The sequence below is a fragment of the Macaca mulatta genome, chromosome 2 (assembly GCF_049350105.2).
Source record: "Macaca mulatta isolate MMU2019108-1 chromosome 2, T2T-MMU8v2.0, whole genome shotgun sequence".
Classification (NCBI taxonomy): Eukaryota; Metazoa; Chordata; class Mammalia; order Primates; family Cercopithecidae; genus Macaca; species Macaca mulatta.
This window is the reverse complement of record NC_133407.1, coordinates 81,849,219-81,864,688: the sequence shown is the minus strand read 5'-3', so window position 1 is coordinate 81,864,688 and position 15,470 is coordinate 81,849,219. Positions and strand designations below refer to the sequence as shown.

Below are 15,470 nucleotides of genomic sequence, written 5' to 3'. Positions count from 1 at the left end.
TGGTGGTGCGGGCCTATAGTCCCAGCTACTTGGGGAACTGAGGTAGGAGGATTGCTTGAGCCCAGGAGGTTGAGGCTGCAGTGAGCCAAGATCGAGCCACTGCATTCCAGACTGGGTGATAAAGTGAGACCCTGTCTCAAAAAAAAAAAAAAAAAAAAAAAGAATTTATAGTTTCCAAGGTAAAACAAACTAACGACCTGCTTAGGAAAACACAACTGATTTTAACGTATTCTGAGGAGCACAATTTGTCTTGCTGGTACACATGAAGAAAACATCTTACTTCATATTTAAGGGTATTTTTAATGTGTATAGTCAAAATAATTTATAAAAGTGGCCTTTGGGGTCCAGATTGATGTGTTCTAGGTATGAGCCTCTGTGATCGGCCTTAATTCAAGGATAGATTTTTGAGGGGCTGGAGGAATGGATTAAACTTTAGGAATTTCTCCATGGATATTGTTTCTCTTCTCTGTACTTTTGAAATGGCAGTGAGTGAGGCTGGCATTGGTAGGTGATGCTCACACTTATGCACTCCAGTGATAACTTTCCTCAAGTTCAAGACTATTAGTTTTGGAAAATTTCTGCATAACTTTCTTGAGTTTTAAAATTATATTTGCAGTTAAAAAATTTATTTATAGTTGTGAAATACCAAATCTGAAGTTGTATTTTAATACTCTTTAAGCAACAGAAGTCAGTTCAACAGTTGATTTTTCCTTAGTACTAAACATTTTTATACCATAGTGTAAAAAATGAGAAATTTGGAATATCTCACTTCTATTTACTATGTTAAATGCTCCATTCCTTCTCTCCACCTGGCACACCGACACAAAAACAGATTTTTGGAAAGATGTTATAGGGTAGAGTGTGTTAAGAGATGAACTGGGCATGGTGGCTCACACCTGTAATCCCAGCACTTTGGGAGGCCAAGGCAGGCAGATCACTTGAGGTCAGGAGTATGAGACTAGCCTGGCCAACATGGTGAAATCACGTCTCTACTAAAAATACAAAAATTAGCTAGGTGTGATGGTAGGTATCTGTAAACAGCCTGGCTAACTCACAAGGCTGAGGCAGGAGAATTGCTTGCACCTGAGAGGTGGAGGTTGCAGTGAGCCAAGATCGCACCACTACACTCCTGCGTGGGTGACAGAGCAAGCCTCTGTCTCAAAAAAAAAAAGAGATGAGTAAGAAATCTGACCCAGAGGCTGGCAGAGTGGCTCACATATGTAATCCCAGCACTTTGGGAGGCGGAGGCGGGTGGATCGCTTAAGGCCAGAAGTTCAAGATGAGCCTGGCCAACATGGCAAAACCCCATCTCTACTAAAAATACAAAAATTAGCTGGACATGGTGGCACAGGCCTGTAGTCCTAGCTACTCAGGAGGCTGAGGCAGGAGAATTGCTTGAACCCAGGAGCTGGAGGTTGCAGTGAGCTGAGATTGAACCACTGCCCTCTAGCCTGAGTGAGACTCTGTCTCAAAAAAAAAAAAGGGAAAAAAGAAAAATAAATCTGACCCAGTAAATCCGAAGGGCTGTTCTTTATTCCCCAGATAGGCTTACTGGGGAATACTCTTAGAATTGAGGAAAAAAACAGCCCTTTGGATTTAAAAGCTAAAAACTCAGCTCTACTGTCAGCAATATGACCCTCACTCTTAGGGATACTGTGATAATTGCCATAGTATTTGTTAGATTCCAGTTAAATAATTGATGTGAGGGTATTTTGTCAGGGAAGCCCTCTATAACAATGTGAGATGTGAAATTAGCAAAAATAACTCATGCAAAATGTAGACTTTTTAAAAAGTCAGAAAGTTTTCGTAACTTGATTAAAGGAAAGGTTCAGATGAAATGAATGTGGGACATCAGAGTGCCCTAATATTCTTCTTCTTAGAAAGGATGTGTTTTCTTTCAAAAGGGAAGCTCTGTCAAGGAAATCTGTGTATGTGATCTTTCCACCAGCAGCTAAGTTAACTTTGTAATATATTTAGGCAGTGTAGCTTTCATGTTTGGAATTTATTTAAACCATGTCAATATTTAAGTCAAAATGATCATAGATATTTTAGCCATATTCTAAAATATATGTGTTCACATAAATAATATATATACAACATAGTGTATGTAAGTATATACACATTTTCTTTTAGAATTCCAGAAAACATAAGGAAAATTAAAAACACAAAGTGTATTATTCTATAGAAATGGATATGCTGCAGGTTTCAGGGTTCATTGTGTCAAATCCTCATTTACTGTGAATGTACTTTTCATTTGAGGGAATGCTTTCCAGTTTTTTTCAGATTATTATCCTTTGGTTATCATTACTATGCAGTCTACTTTATAGATCACTTGTGGCAAATGTTAAATTTTATATTATCTTTCTCTTGCTTCCTGGAAGATTTTAATGTGCCTCTTCTAGATACTTGTTGAGATGTTTTTGGTAAACATGAACAGATTTTAATGTTAGCATAAGAACACGATGAAGAGAACTAACTAAGTGCTTACCAAAAAATTAGCCATGTAATATGTATTTCAAAATCATACATAGGAGAATACCTCAGACTTGTGAAGTTTCTATTAAGTCTGCAGCACCGAGCTGCAGGGAGTATAAAAATGAATGTTGAGATGAGAGTCTACTAGCGAGTCTCAGTATTTCACAGACATACATTTAGTAATTCTAAATCAAGTTAGATATTTGTCAGTTCAGTAGGCCAGTAATGACCCAAATGCTATGGGAAAGTTGTTCCAGAAGGGAGGAAGAAACCCTTTTCTAACCGGGGACTTTGGGCATGTTTCTTAGGTAGGGTAAGAGGGATTTTACTGGGCTTAGAAGAATGGGTTTGGCTTCAAAAGACAGCTTTGAGAAAAGATGGCATTTAGGCAGGAGGTGCTTAAATAAGAGCGCCAAATGAAGGAAGTGGAAGGTATATTTGGAGAATAGTGAGCAGAACAGTTTGGGTGAAATATGAGAACTGTGGGCTGGAGGAATAGAAACTGGGGGTTTGAAGTGGGTTTTGGCCTAGGTTGTGGAGGGCTTTGAGTGGCAATCTGAGAAATCTGGATTCTAATATTTCTTCTTCTTCTTTTTTTTTTTTTTTTTTTTTTTGAGACAGTGTCTCACTCTGTTGCCCAGGCTTGAGTGCAGTGGTGTGATCTCAGCTCACTGCACCCTTGCCTCCGGGTTTCAAGCAATTCTCCTGCCTCAGCCTCCTGGGTTGCTGGGACTACAGGCACCTGCCACCACACCCGGCTAATTTTTGTATTTTTAGTAGAGACGCCGTTTCACCAAATAGGCCAGACTGGTCTCGACCTTGTGATCTGCCTGCCTCAGCCTCCCAAAGTGCTGGGATTACAGGCGTGAGCCACTGTGCCCAGCCAGTATATTTTGTTTTTGCATTAAACTTTAATAATACAGTGGTTATTATCCATTTATGTTTACATTGGTATGAAATATGAGAAAAATCAGATAAGACAATCCGTATGGTTTCAGTTAAAAAATTGTTTGAGTAGCTTAGAATAGAACTGATGAAAACTTTGGCCTGAAGTATAGCTTTTTGTTTTTCTTTTTTTTTTTCTTTGAGACAGTGTCTTGCTCTGTCACCCAGACTTGGGGGGCAATGGCGCATTATCTTGGCTCACTGCAACTTCCACCTCCCAGGCTCAAGGAATTCATGCCTCAGCCTCCCGAGTAGCTGGAATTACAGGCATGTGCCACCATGCCTGGCTAATTTGTATATTTTTAGTAGAGATGGGTTCCCTGTGTTGGCGAGGCTGGTCTCAAACTCCTGACCTGAAGTGATCCACCCACGTCGGCCTCCCAAAATGCTGGGATTACAGGTGTGAGGCCCCACGCCCAGCCTGAGAAAGGACAGCTTGTTTTGGAGACAGAGTCTCACTCTGTTGCCCAGGCTGGAGTGTGGTGGTGCCACCTGGCTCACTGCAACCTCTGCCTCCTGGGTTCAAGTGATTTTCCTCCCTCAGCCTTCTGAGTAGCTGGGGCTACAGATGTGTGCCACCATGCCTGGCTGATTTTGTATTTTTAGTAGAGATGGGGTTTCACCATGTTGGACAGGCTGGTCTTGAACTCTTTACCTCAGGTGATCTGCCCGCCTTGGCTTCCCAAAGTGCTGGAAGAAAGTATAGCTTTTGAGCATCAGTTAATGATGTAGAGACAGAAAACACATGAAACTGAAGAACATTTTATAAAGCAGCAGTATATCATTTGCTTTGTCACTTTGGAGTCTCTTTTATCTCAGTTTCTCTCCCAGGGCCAGTGCTAGCCTACATATATTTGGTACATGCATTCTAGATAGACAAGAAGTTCAGCAACTTTTGGAGAAGGATTTTTCTGTCTTGCTTCTTGCTGTTTGGAAATGTTATGAATCTCAGCTGAGAGTAATTGGAATAATCTTTGCTACCATCCAGACTGGCAGTATGTTTCAAATAGCCCTGAGTGTAGCAGGAGCCACCACAGAAAGCCATTTCAGGATCATGCACACAGTCTTTTCAGTTCATGAGATGTAGTTTTCAAAGGCAGTGAATGTTCAATAACAACACCACCAAAATTTTACTAAATTAAAAGAGTTTCTTGAAAATGCTTTTCATAATTTTCACAATGGGGCAGATGATTTGATGAATTAATTTTCTTACAAGATCAGTGTCCCCTTAATCTCTATAGCTGGAACTGGTAACTTTTAAATGCAGTATGTTGCACAGTAATTTCCTCATATTCATAGTTCATACATGTATAATACACACACTGTTTATATGTATATACATACTGCTTTTATCTAGTTCTTTATGATCCTTCCCTTCTCTCCCTTCTCCTCCTCCTCCTCCCCTCCCCCTTTCATCTTCCCTGTCTTCCTCCCTTACTCCCCCCTCTTTCCTTTCTGTTAATGTCTTTTAAAAAATTGCCACTTAATATTTAAGATGTGATTATTTAGAATAATAACTCTTCTTTCCTTAAGGATTAATCAGTTCTTTGAAGTGCTTGGAGCTTTTCGTATGAAAAGCATAATATAAGTGTGTTGTCAGTATTGTCATAATGGTAATGATGTCCACATCAATTAAAACCATCTGTTTTCATCCTGATTTTCTGTTATGTGGTTCTTAGGTTCAGAATTTAACATTACGCAGCCAGAAGTTGGGTGTATTATCTAGCTCACAGAATGGTCCACCAAAAAGCACTAGTCAAACTCAGTCATTGACAATTTGTCATAACAAAACAACAGTGACCAGTTCTAAAATCAGCCAACGAGATCCTTCTCCAGAAAGTAATAAGAAAGGAGAAAGCCCAAGTCTGGAATCACGAAGCACAGCTGTCACCCGGACATCGAGTATTCACCAGTTAATAGCACCAGGTGGGATAAAACTTTCGTTGAAAATAGTTGTATTATTCATTTTCTTAGCAGACAGAGCAAAACAAAGGATGTTGATTACTTGAACAGGAGTGACACCTTTAAAACATTTTAGAATGTGAATTTTATAAATTTAATCTTAATGTGTAGCTTGAAGAGAGACAAAAAAGCCCAACAGATAAAATAAATTGTAACAATATAATAGGTTTTTTAAAATCAAATAACATTTGATTAACATCTTTAAGTGCTGGTCTCTCCTTATATTGATAAAACCTTTTAGCTTTAAAAAAAGATTTGCCTGTAGTTTATTTAATATACTTCAGTGGGATAATTTTTAAAGCTTATAAAAAAGCAGTATACTATTTTGTTTAAAGTTGTTATCAGTGGGAGAAATTTGTCACTTTGAAACACAGAACTATGCATAATTATTTTCCTTATGTTGTTGCCTTTTTCTGTCTTTGATTTCATCTCTGAGAGGATCATCTCAGGCAATGAACTGAGTCATTGTCTTTCTTCTCAAGCTTTGAATTCAACCTGTGCATCCTTTATCCAGATAATCTTGCCTCATGGTTCTCATACTGAAAATGTGGGGGCCATCGAGTGACCTTGCTGCCTCTCTATTCATCTCAGAATTTCTCAGGATTGAACTTTCTTTACTTTTAATAAGATAAAGAGTTACATGTATTCTTAAACTTAGCACCATTTGCCCCTGTTGTTGATCCTACCTTTTTTTTTAAACCTTCTTTAGTACTTAATTGTTAGAGCATCTTTTATCTTCTCATACTAGACCATTTCCTTTGTTTCTCAACCATAATTAGGTCTCCCTTATTCTTAATGTATCTGCATGTTTTTCTAAATCACTATAACTGTAGCTTATTTGAGTATGTGTGTGTGTATGTGTATGTGTGTTGCACTGGGCTAGACACCTTATAAATGTTTCATTAAAAAAAAAAATTCTGGCCGGGTGCAGTGGCTCATGCCTGTAATCCCAACACTTTGGGAGGCTGAGATGGTGGATCACTTGAGGTCAGGAGTTTGAGACCAGCCTGGCCAATATCGCGAAACCCCATCTTTACTAAAAATATAAAAATTAGCGGGGCATGGTGGTGTGCACCTATAGTCCCAGCTACTTGGGAGGCTGAGGTATGAGAGTTGCTTGAACCTAGAAGGCAGAGGTTGCAGTAAGCCAAGTTTGCACCACTGCACTCCAGCCTAGGTGACAGAGCAAGACTCTGTCTCAAAAAAAAAAACAACTTCCTTTGTTCCATCAACCTCATTGGGGAAGCATCTTTTTTCTGTCCTTTTATAACGCTGCTTTACTTTTTAAAGACTTGTTTTACACTTAGGTGTAAGTGTAAAATATTCCACTTAAACCTATTTCACTTCTCATGTTTCCTGTGTTAATATTGCCAGCATTATCTACATCACTGAATCTCAAAACTGTGGAATTGTCTGATTACCCTAGTTAGAAATTTCTCCTCGCTCTGAACTTGTATGGTCCCTTCTGGTTCTTTTTCTTTTATAGTTATTTGTATACTGATCTTAGCTTCTCTGCTAGATAGTAAGCTCCTTGAGGGTAGGATAATAATATTGAGCATTTATGTATGTGTGAGGCACTGTGTTAGTACTTTACATTAACTCTTTAATCCCTTTTTAGATTCACCTTTTCATCTTTGTATCTTGACAGCGCTAAGTTGTACCTTGTATGTACTTACCTATATTAGGTGGGAGGTACATATTTGTTGGATTAATAGTTCATTTTTTTTCCCCACTTGTATTTTAGGAATTATTGCAGTCTTTCTTATTGGTACTAATTAGGTATCACTATGGTTAGAATTGTTAAATGTGAATCTTATGTAAGTAGGCTTTGATATAATGTATAAAGTAATAAATATATTCATAGTATAATTAGACACTTTTTTTTTTTTAAACCTCTGTGTGCTAGGCGCTGCTCTCTGTATGGCATAAAAGCTGGGTTTTTACACTACTGTTTTTACACTACTATTCTCAGCCTCAAACCAGCATCCGGCCAGTTTTGACAGTCAGTGTGGAGCAGTGGTGACCCATGGTGCTTAGAATGACTGCTCAGGGACAATTTCTAGTGATTCCTGAAGTTTTGATAAATTATAATGAAGGGTAGGTTAGTTTCTTTCCAAAGAGAATGTTACTTTCAGAGAAAGCTGGGAACTATTTCAGGGTTAGTTCAAGCAAGGAGATCTAGTTTTGGATTTTTCAGTCCCCCTTAACTCTCAATACCTAGTTCTGAATTGCAGCTTATTCCCTCTTTCATTAATAGTGTGATAATATGCTTGTAGTTTGCGTTCCTCTGGTGGTCAATATCTTGTGTAAGTATGGAGGAAACCAGTAAGCCAAAACCACCAGAGTCTCAGGTCAGTTTTAATTCCAAATTCAGATCTTATGTGTATTACCCAAACTCCAGTTTTCCGTGATGTTGATTGGAAACAAAACCACTCAGAAAATCCTAAACTACTTAAAAGTTTCTTAAGCCTTACACTGCAGTTATTCAAAGCCATTCATATCTTCTATTAAGGCTATAGCTATATTTTTCACCTTTTTAGTTTTTCTGCTTTTATTGGTAAGAAGTTAATCTCGGCCTGGTGCAGTGGCTCATGCCTATAATCCCAGCACTTTGGGAGGCTGAGGTGGGCAGATCACAAGGTCAAAAGATCAAGACCATGCTGGCCAACATGGTGAAACCATGTCTCTACTAAAAATACAAAAATTAGCCAGGCATGGTGGCGCGCGCTTGTAATTCCAGCTACTCGGGAGACTGAGGCAGGAGAATCACTTGAACCTAGGAGGCGGAGGTTGCAGTGAGCCGAGATCGCACCACTGCATTCCAGCCTGGCAACAGAGCGAGACTCAAGTCTTTAAAAAAAAAAAAAAAAAAAAAAAGTTAATCTGAAGCTAAGATATTTTGAGAGATTCTAAATTGATTATTTGTCCTCAATAAGAAAAATGTTCCTTCAAGTCATTTTAAATGTAAAACAATCTACTTGTATTCTAATGTAGTGTGGTCTAATAATTATCGTAGTGTACATGGATATTGTTTTCTTATATGTATTTTTAGGGTGCTAAAGTAACTTGGTTTTCTTTATCATTTCTTTTTGAAGGTGGAGTTTCCACTTGATACTTAGTAAATTCTATTTTTAATATACAAAATAAGGTCAAACTTTAAATGTCTGGAAATATGAACTGTATTAGAGCTGAAGTTTTTTTTATCAGTTTTTAGAGATTTTATGAAACTAGTTTAATTGGAAAAATATATACTGTTTTTTGTAGACATTAGTTCATTGTGTAGTGAGAAGGTCCTGTATTAATTAATCTGCTCCAGCTGCCCTAACAGAATACTATAGACCATGGCTTAAAGAGCAGAAATTAATTTTCTCACAGTCCTGGAGGCTGGAAAGCCCAAGATCAAGGTCTGGCAATGTTCAGTTTCTGGTGAGGGCTCACTTCCTGGCTTGCAGATGTGCTCACCTGGCCTTTTCTTGAGTGTGTGGTGGGTGGAGGGAGCAGAAGCTCTCTGATGTCTTTTCTTAAAAGGGCACAAACCATGTCATGTCGGGGCCCCACCCTATGACCTCATTTAACCTTCGTTATTTCCTTAGAGGCCCCATCTACAAATACACATTGGGAGTTAGGGCTTCAGCATATGAATTTTGTCCCACACTCAGTCCATAGCAGGGCCCTAGACTCAGTTAGGATCATAGGTTCTTTTAGACCTAACGCTGTCCTTAATAGCCAGATGATTTTAGGCAAGTCACTTAACTACTCACAGTTTCTTCATCTGTAATGTGTTGGATTGGTATAGTACCCTGTCACTTTCATGGGATTGTTGTACTGAATGAAATAGTTTGTGTTACTTTTTTTTTTTTGAGATGGAGTCTTGCACTGTCTCCCAGACTGGAGTGCAGTGGCACAATCTTGGCTCACTGCAAGCTCGGCCTCCTGGGTTCACGCCATTCTCCTACCTCTCAGCCTCCCAAGTAGCTGGGACTACAGGTACTCGCCACTGTGCCTGGCTAATTTTTTGTATTTTTAGTAGAGACAGGGTTTCACCATGGTCTTGATCTCCTGACCTCGTGATCCGCCCGCCTTGGCCTCCCAAAGTGCTGGGATTACAGGCGTGAGCCACTGCGCCCAGCCAATACGTGTTACTTAAATAATAGAATTATATATATGTGAGAGATGATGTCAGCCATTAATTCTCTGACTATAAAGCCACCCTAAGAAGATGTTTATTAAAATTAGAGAAATTAACCAACATGATAGGATTTTTATTTCAGAGCACTAGGTGTTTTCTTTGACAGAGGTATTGCTTCACATAGCCACATAATTCTGTAATATATGTGCTTATCAGTTGGACTTATGGACTAATATAAACACACTTTGATTTCTGATCCAAGAAAAATGTAATTTAGATGAAAGGATAGATTGCTAATCTATTGGATTGTCACAGCTCTAGGATATAAAAAGATTGCTTACTTACCAGAGCATAGAAAGAATTGTTACTCTTTTTTTTTTTGAGACGGCGTCTCCCTCTGTTGCCCAGGTTGGAGTTGCAATGGCGCGATCTTGGCTCACTGCAACTTTCGCCTCCTGAGTTCAAGCAATTCTCCCACCTCAGCCTCCTGAGTAGTAGCTGGTTTTACAGGCATGTGTTACCACGCCTGGCTAATTTTTGTATTTTTAGTAGAGATGGGGTTTCACCAAGTTGGCCAGTCTGGGCTTGAACTCCTGACCTCAGGTGATCCTCTTGCCTCCGCCTCCCAAAGTGCTGGGATTATGGGCATGAGCCATCGTGCCCAGCCAGAATTGTTATTCTAGTAGATATAATATCCATAGTACTTCAAGAGTATGGTAAATTTAACTTAAAACTTTACTTACAAAGTTGAATTGAAGTGGGCCTTTGCTCTTACGCTTGCAAAAAAATCTATTTACTTATCTGTAGGAGGGAAATAATAATACCCACTTATACCACAGGCATTTTGTAAGTATGAATGAGAGACATGTGAAAGCACTTTGAGTCCCTTGGATGAAGGGCACTCTATAGAAATCCAAGATTTAGTTAATTCACCCTTTTTGAATACTGTATAGCATAGTCTGTATCAACACAGTTTTAAAGGGCTGACATAAAATTTTCAGTCTTAGTGTAAAGTACTAGCCCTAGATATTATATTATTATATGAAAATTATTTTGTTGATTTCCTTTTTTTAATTTTATTTAAACAATTAGTGGATATTTATTGAACTTTCTAAATGCCTCTTTTTTGGATGTTAATCAGATGTTAATTTCTGTAAAGGATTCCAAAATTTTTAAATAATAACCAAATATAAAAATGTTTTTTTAAAAAGTTATGGAAAATTTTTATAAAGTTGTTACAAATGTGGTTGAACACAAAAATAGATGTAAGGTATAATATAGTCTTTCTCCTAATATTCCAAGGTTAGGAAAAAAAATTGCCCTGTCTTTAAATCTGTGTTAAATTTGTGTAATTTTTACCTGATATTAACATTAAGCAATTGTTTCAATTTATCTTCTTGTGAACTCAGTTTCCATTCTTAGGGAGGATTTCACCAGCATCTCCCTTTCTATAAACATGTGTCACCAGTTTGCAGAAAAGGCATAATGATGGGGGGCTCCCTACCGTTTGATTGTGCTAATTCTTACATATATTTATTCCTGTTGAGAGTGGCTTCTTTGTGGAGAAAACCTCATACTGTCACATCAGTCATTGAAGGGTTTTTTTGGTGAGGGAAAAAGGTTAACAAAATCCCTTATTTAGGTAGCATGGGCTTCTGATTGTCTCATTCTCTGCAAGCAAAACTAGTGTTTTCCTAGATTTAGAATGGCCCCTGAGTTTCAGTTCTTAGTTACAGTGATTATTTAACTGTGCTACAGGATTTACACGTCTTTTGCTTAATCACATTAAATTATTATACAAAACATTTTCTCTTCCTGGGTCAAATGATATACCCTCATCTCAGCTCAAAAATGGAAACTCATTTGGAAAGCTTTATAAGTAATTACCCTATTAGTTGGAAGCAAGTTTAGATATGGATTAGAAAGGATGAGATCTTTATTTTATGAATTTTATTGTAGCCTTTTTATGATTTTGAAGTTATCTTTATATATGTTATACTTGTTCTATGATGATACTCCTCTTTTCCCACAAAGAAGAAATTCAAGTGTATAAACTTTGCTAAAAGTTAATGCAGATATTCAGGTGACCTATAAAATATAATAAGAACAAACTATGTACAGATTCAGATTATTAAGTTTTAGGCAGTTTTCTTTTAGAACTTATCACAATACAGTATATTTTATGATATTTTAAAGTTTTCCAAGGAAAACCTGTTTGTCATTAAATATTCAGGCCAGGCGTGGTGGCTTACACTTGTAATCCCAGCACTTTGGGAGGCTGAGTTGGGCAGATCACTTGAGGTCAGGTTTCAAGACCATCCTGGCCAACGTGGTGAAATCCGTCTCTACTGAAAGTACAGAAGTTAGCCGGGCGTGGTTGTGGGTGCCTGTAATCCCAGCTACTCGGGAGGCAGAGACAGGAGAATCGCTTGAACCAGGGAGGTGGAGGGTTGCAGTGAACTGAGATTGTGCCACTGCTCCCCAGTCTGGGTGACGAGCAAGACTCTGTCTCAAAAAAAAAAAAAAAATTTTTTTTTTTTTCAAATTACTCTTGTCTGGAAAACTTGTAATAGAATTCTGATGATTATGACCTTCTGATATGAACACTTTTTCCTTTAGAGTTATTTACACATTTCTGTATTTTTGAAATCAATACTAATTGTCATTTTTTTCTCTCACAGCTTCATATTCTCCAATTCAGCCTCATTCTCTAATAAAACATCAGCAGATTCCTCTTCATTCACCACCTTCCAAAGTTTCCCATCATCAGCTGATATTACAACAGCAGCAACAGCAAATTCAGCCAATCACACTTCAGAATTCAACTCAAGACCCACCCCCATCCCAGCACTGTATACCACTCCAGAACCATGGGCTTCCTCCAGCTCCCAGTAATGCCCAGTCACAGCATTGTTCACCGATTCAGAGTCATCCGCCTCCTTTAACAGTGTCTCCTAATCAGTCACAGTCAGCACAACAGTCTGTAGTGGTGTCTCCTCCACCACCTCATTCACCAAGTCAGTCTCCTACTATAATTATTCATCCACAAGCACTTATTCAGCCACACCCTCTTGTGTCATCAGCTCTCCAGCCAGGGCCAAATTTGCAGCAGTCCACTGCTAATCAGGTACAACCTACAGCACAGTTGAATCTTCCATCCCATCTTCCACTTCCAGCTTCCCCTGTTGTACACATTGGCCCAGTTCAGCAGTCTGCCTTGGTATCCCCAGGCCAGCAGATTGTCTCTCCATCACACCAGCAATATTCATCCCTGCAGTCCTCTCCAATTCCAATTGCAAGTCCTCCACAGATGTCGACATCTCCTCCAGCTCAGATTCCACCACTGCCCTTGCAGTCTATGCAGTCTTTACAAGTGCAGCCTGAAATTCTGTCCCAGGGCCAGGTTTTGGTGCAGAATGCTTTGGTGTCAGAAGAGGAGCTTCCAGCTGCAGAAGCTTTGGTCCAGTTGCCATTTCAGACTCTTCCTCCTCCACAGACGGTTGCGGTAAACCTACAAGTGCAACCACCAGCACCTGTTGATCCTCCAGTGGTAAGCCCTTGGAAGCTCTTTGACTTTCTTGCTGAACTGAAAGTAAAAACGATTTTTTCCCACACTATATTTTATTGCAAGATCTAAATGCCTATGAACTAAAAAAGCTTGAAATTTCCATGTGTCAGTAGTCTGACAAACATGCTGTATGGGCAAAAAAAATGCCGTTGTTTGTTTAGTATGGTTGCATGCTTTGTAATTTGTGATGGTAATTAAAGTCCCTCGTTAATTTTATTACTATTTAAACAAATCCATCTGCTATCTTTACAGAGTTGATTTTTTTTCCCCAAGGGAATGCATTTGAACCAGTGTCATCTGCACAAAGTTTTTTCTCTTAAGGTGATTATCCTTCATAGATCCCTTCTGTTGGCTTGTATGTTCTCAAAACGTGTGGTTTATCTAGCCTAATCCTTTTAGTTTTATGCATCCTGAAGTCCTGGGCCTTTAGGGGATTTTGTTTCAAGTTGGAGGTATGCTTATATGATGTAGTTTTTTGGCAAAATTATCCTTTGTAGTTGAAATTTTATTAAAAAATTTATTCTAGGAGAGAGCCCAGCTTTGCCAAAAATTTAACTGTAGACCATCTTATAGAATTATTAAACTTAATGGTTTTTTATTTCCACTGAGAGAAAATATGTACTTAAAATATTTCTCACTTAAAAAGCTCAAAAAATCTTGGTGGATAAATTTAATACTGAGGATGAAAAAATCCGTTTAGAGGAGTAAAAGTTTTGAATAATTGAGATTGTAGTGGAATTTTTAAGAATAACCTCTAAAAACAATTACTTGTTGCCTAGAAAGGAAAATTATCTTGAAAAATACTTTTCTTTAAACATTCTCTAAAAGACATTTTAAGATTTATAAAACTGAAATAAGGTCTCTAATTGTTTAGTCAGAAGGGTCAGATTCATAATTTGTAACTGAGGAGAAGAATCTTCCTAAAGGGAGGTTTTGTATTACACCTCATCCAAGAGATTTTGTCACCTAAAAGCTAATAAATACTAGCTCAGAAAGGAGTTTCAAAGTATTTTTTATTATTAATACTTGTTTTTTCTTTTCATACTTGGATTATCCTCAATGTTCCTTAATGGAAAGCATTTTGATTCTCATGAAACAAATGTATAGATTTTTGTATTCTTGTCATTCTGACTGATCTTAATAGGCACAAAGAGATTGAATTCTTCTTTCTGTGAATTTTTATTAAAATTAGAACTTGACTGGGTGTGGTGGCTCACACCTGTAATCCTAGCACTTTGGGAGGCTGAGGTGGGCTGATCACCTGAGCTCAGGAATTCGAGACCAGCCTGGCAAACAAGACGAAACCCTGTCTACACAAAAAAATAAAAAAATTACCCAGGAGTGGTGGCCATGCCTGTAATCCCAGCTACTCGGGGTGCTGAGGCAGGAGAATCACTTGAACCTGGGAGGTGGAGGTTGCAGTGGGCTGAGATTGTGGCCTGGGTAACTGAGCAAAACTTTGTCTCAAAAAAAGGGAAAGAAATTTTTTTTTAAAGTTTGTCATTCAGTTATCATGTCTATATTTTCTTTCAATAGATTTTTGGAGTTTACTGTGGATATTGTAACAAAAACAGGAGTTTAGGAAGTGTACAGCACCTTCAAAAAATTTTTAATTTAAATTACTTTCTCACTACCTAGTTCAGTGATTTGGTTTTTAACCAGTAAAAAGTAAGGCAGTTTCCAGATAGGGCATAATAGAAAAGAAAAAAATACAATTAAAAAACAAAAAAAAAACAAGTAAAAAATACTTCTTTATAGTCCTTGTATTTTTTTAATTGTTTATATTAGGGGAAGCTATGGAGGAGCAAATTTGGGATAGAAATATAAGGCTGGGTGTTGTGCCTCACACCTGTAATCCCAGCACTTTGGGAGGCCAAGGCAGGTGGATCACCTGAGGTCAGGAGTTCAAGACCAGCCTGGCCAACATAGAGAAACCCCATCTCTACTAAAAATACAAAAATTAGCTGGGCATGGTGGCGAATGCCTGTAATCCCAGCTGCTTGGGAGACTGAGGCACAAGAATGGCTTGAACCTGCAAGGCAGAGGTTGCAGTGAGCCGAGATCGCACCACTGCACTCGAGGTTGGGTGACAGAGTAAGACTCTGTCTCAGAAAAAAGAGAAAGAGAGAGAGAGAGAGGGAGAGAGAAATGTATATATTTGGAACATAATACTTTAAAAACTAAAGCCAAAAATATTTTCTTGCCTCCTGCACTTCTACCTTAAAACATTTTTGGAAGTTTAAAAAATGATATTAATAACTTTCTCTGCTATCACTGATATGGTTATTATGCTTGCTATGAATATTTCTATGTTACCTTTCTAAATATTTTTTAATCTTTTATCTTTCTTTGGGTAACATAACTCTTTAATAATTTAACTTCTATTTTTTT

At 38.2% G+C, this 15,470-nt stretch overlaps 1 protein-coding gene across 39 annotated transcripts in view; it reads left to right on the top strand.

Annotated features, from left to right (window-relative positions):
* Nucleotides 1-15,470, top strand: part of PHC3 (polyhomeotic homolog 3) — a 104,396-nt gene that overhangs the window by 39,220 nt on the left and 49,706 nt on the right. For 22 of the 39 annotated variants that reach the window (XR_013413632.1, XR_013413636.1, XR_013413649.1 and 19 more), the window contains 2 exons: nt 5,100-5,346; nt 12,193-13,061. Coding sequence is in view for 18 of the 39 variants with exons in the window: in XM_077991669.1 (XP_077847795.1) it covers nt 5,100-5,346; nt 12,193-13,061 (1,116 nt within the window). In the remaining 21 variants the exon portion in view is untranslated. Of the gene's footprint in view, nt 1-5,099; nt 5,347-12,192; nt 13,062-13,352; nt 13,401-15,470 lie in introns of all 39 variants that reach the window. The other 17 variants (XR_013413631.1, XR_013413633.1, XR_013413642.1 and 14 more) reach the window with 1 other exon arrangement.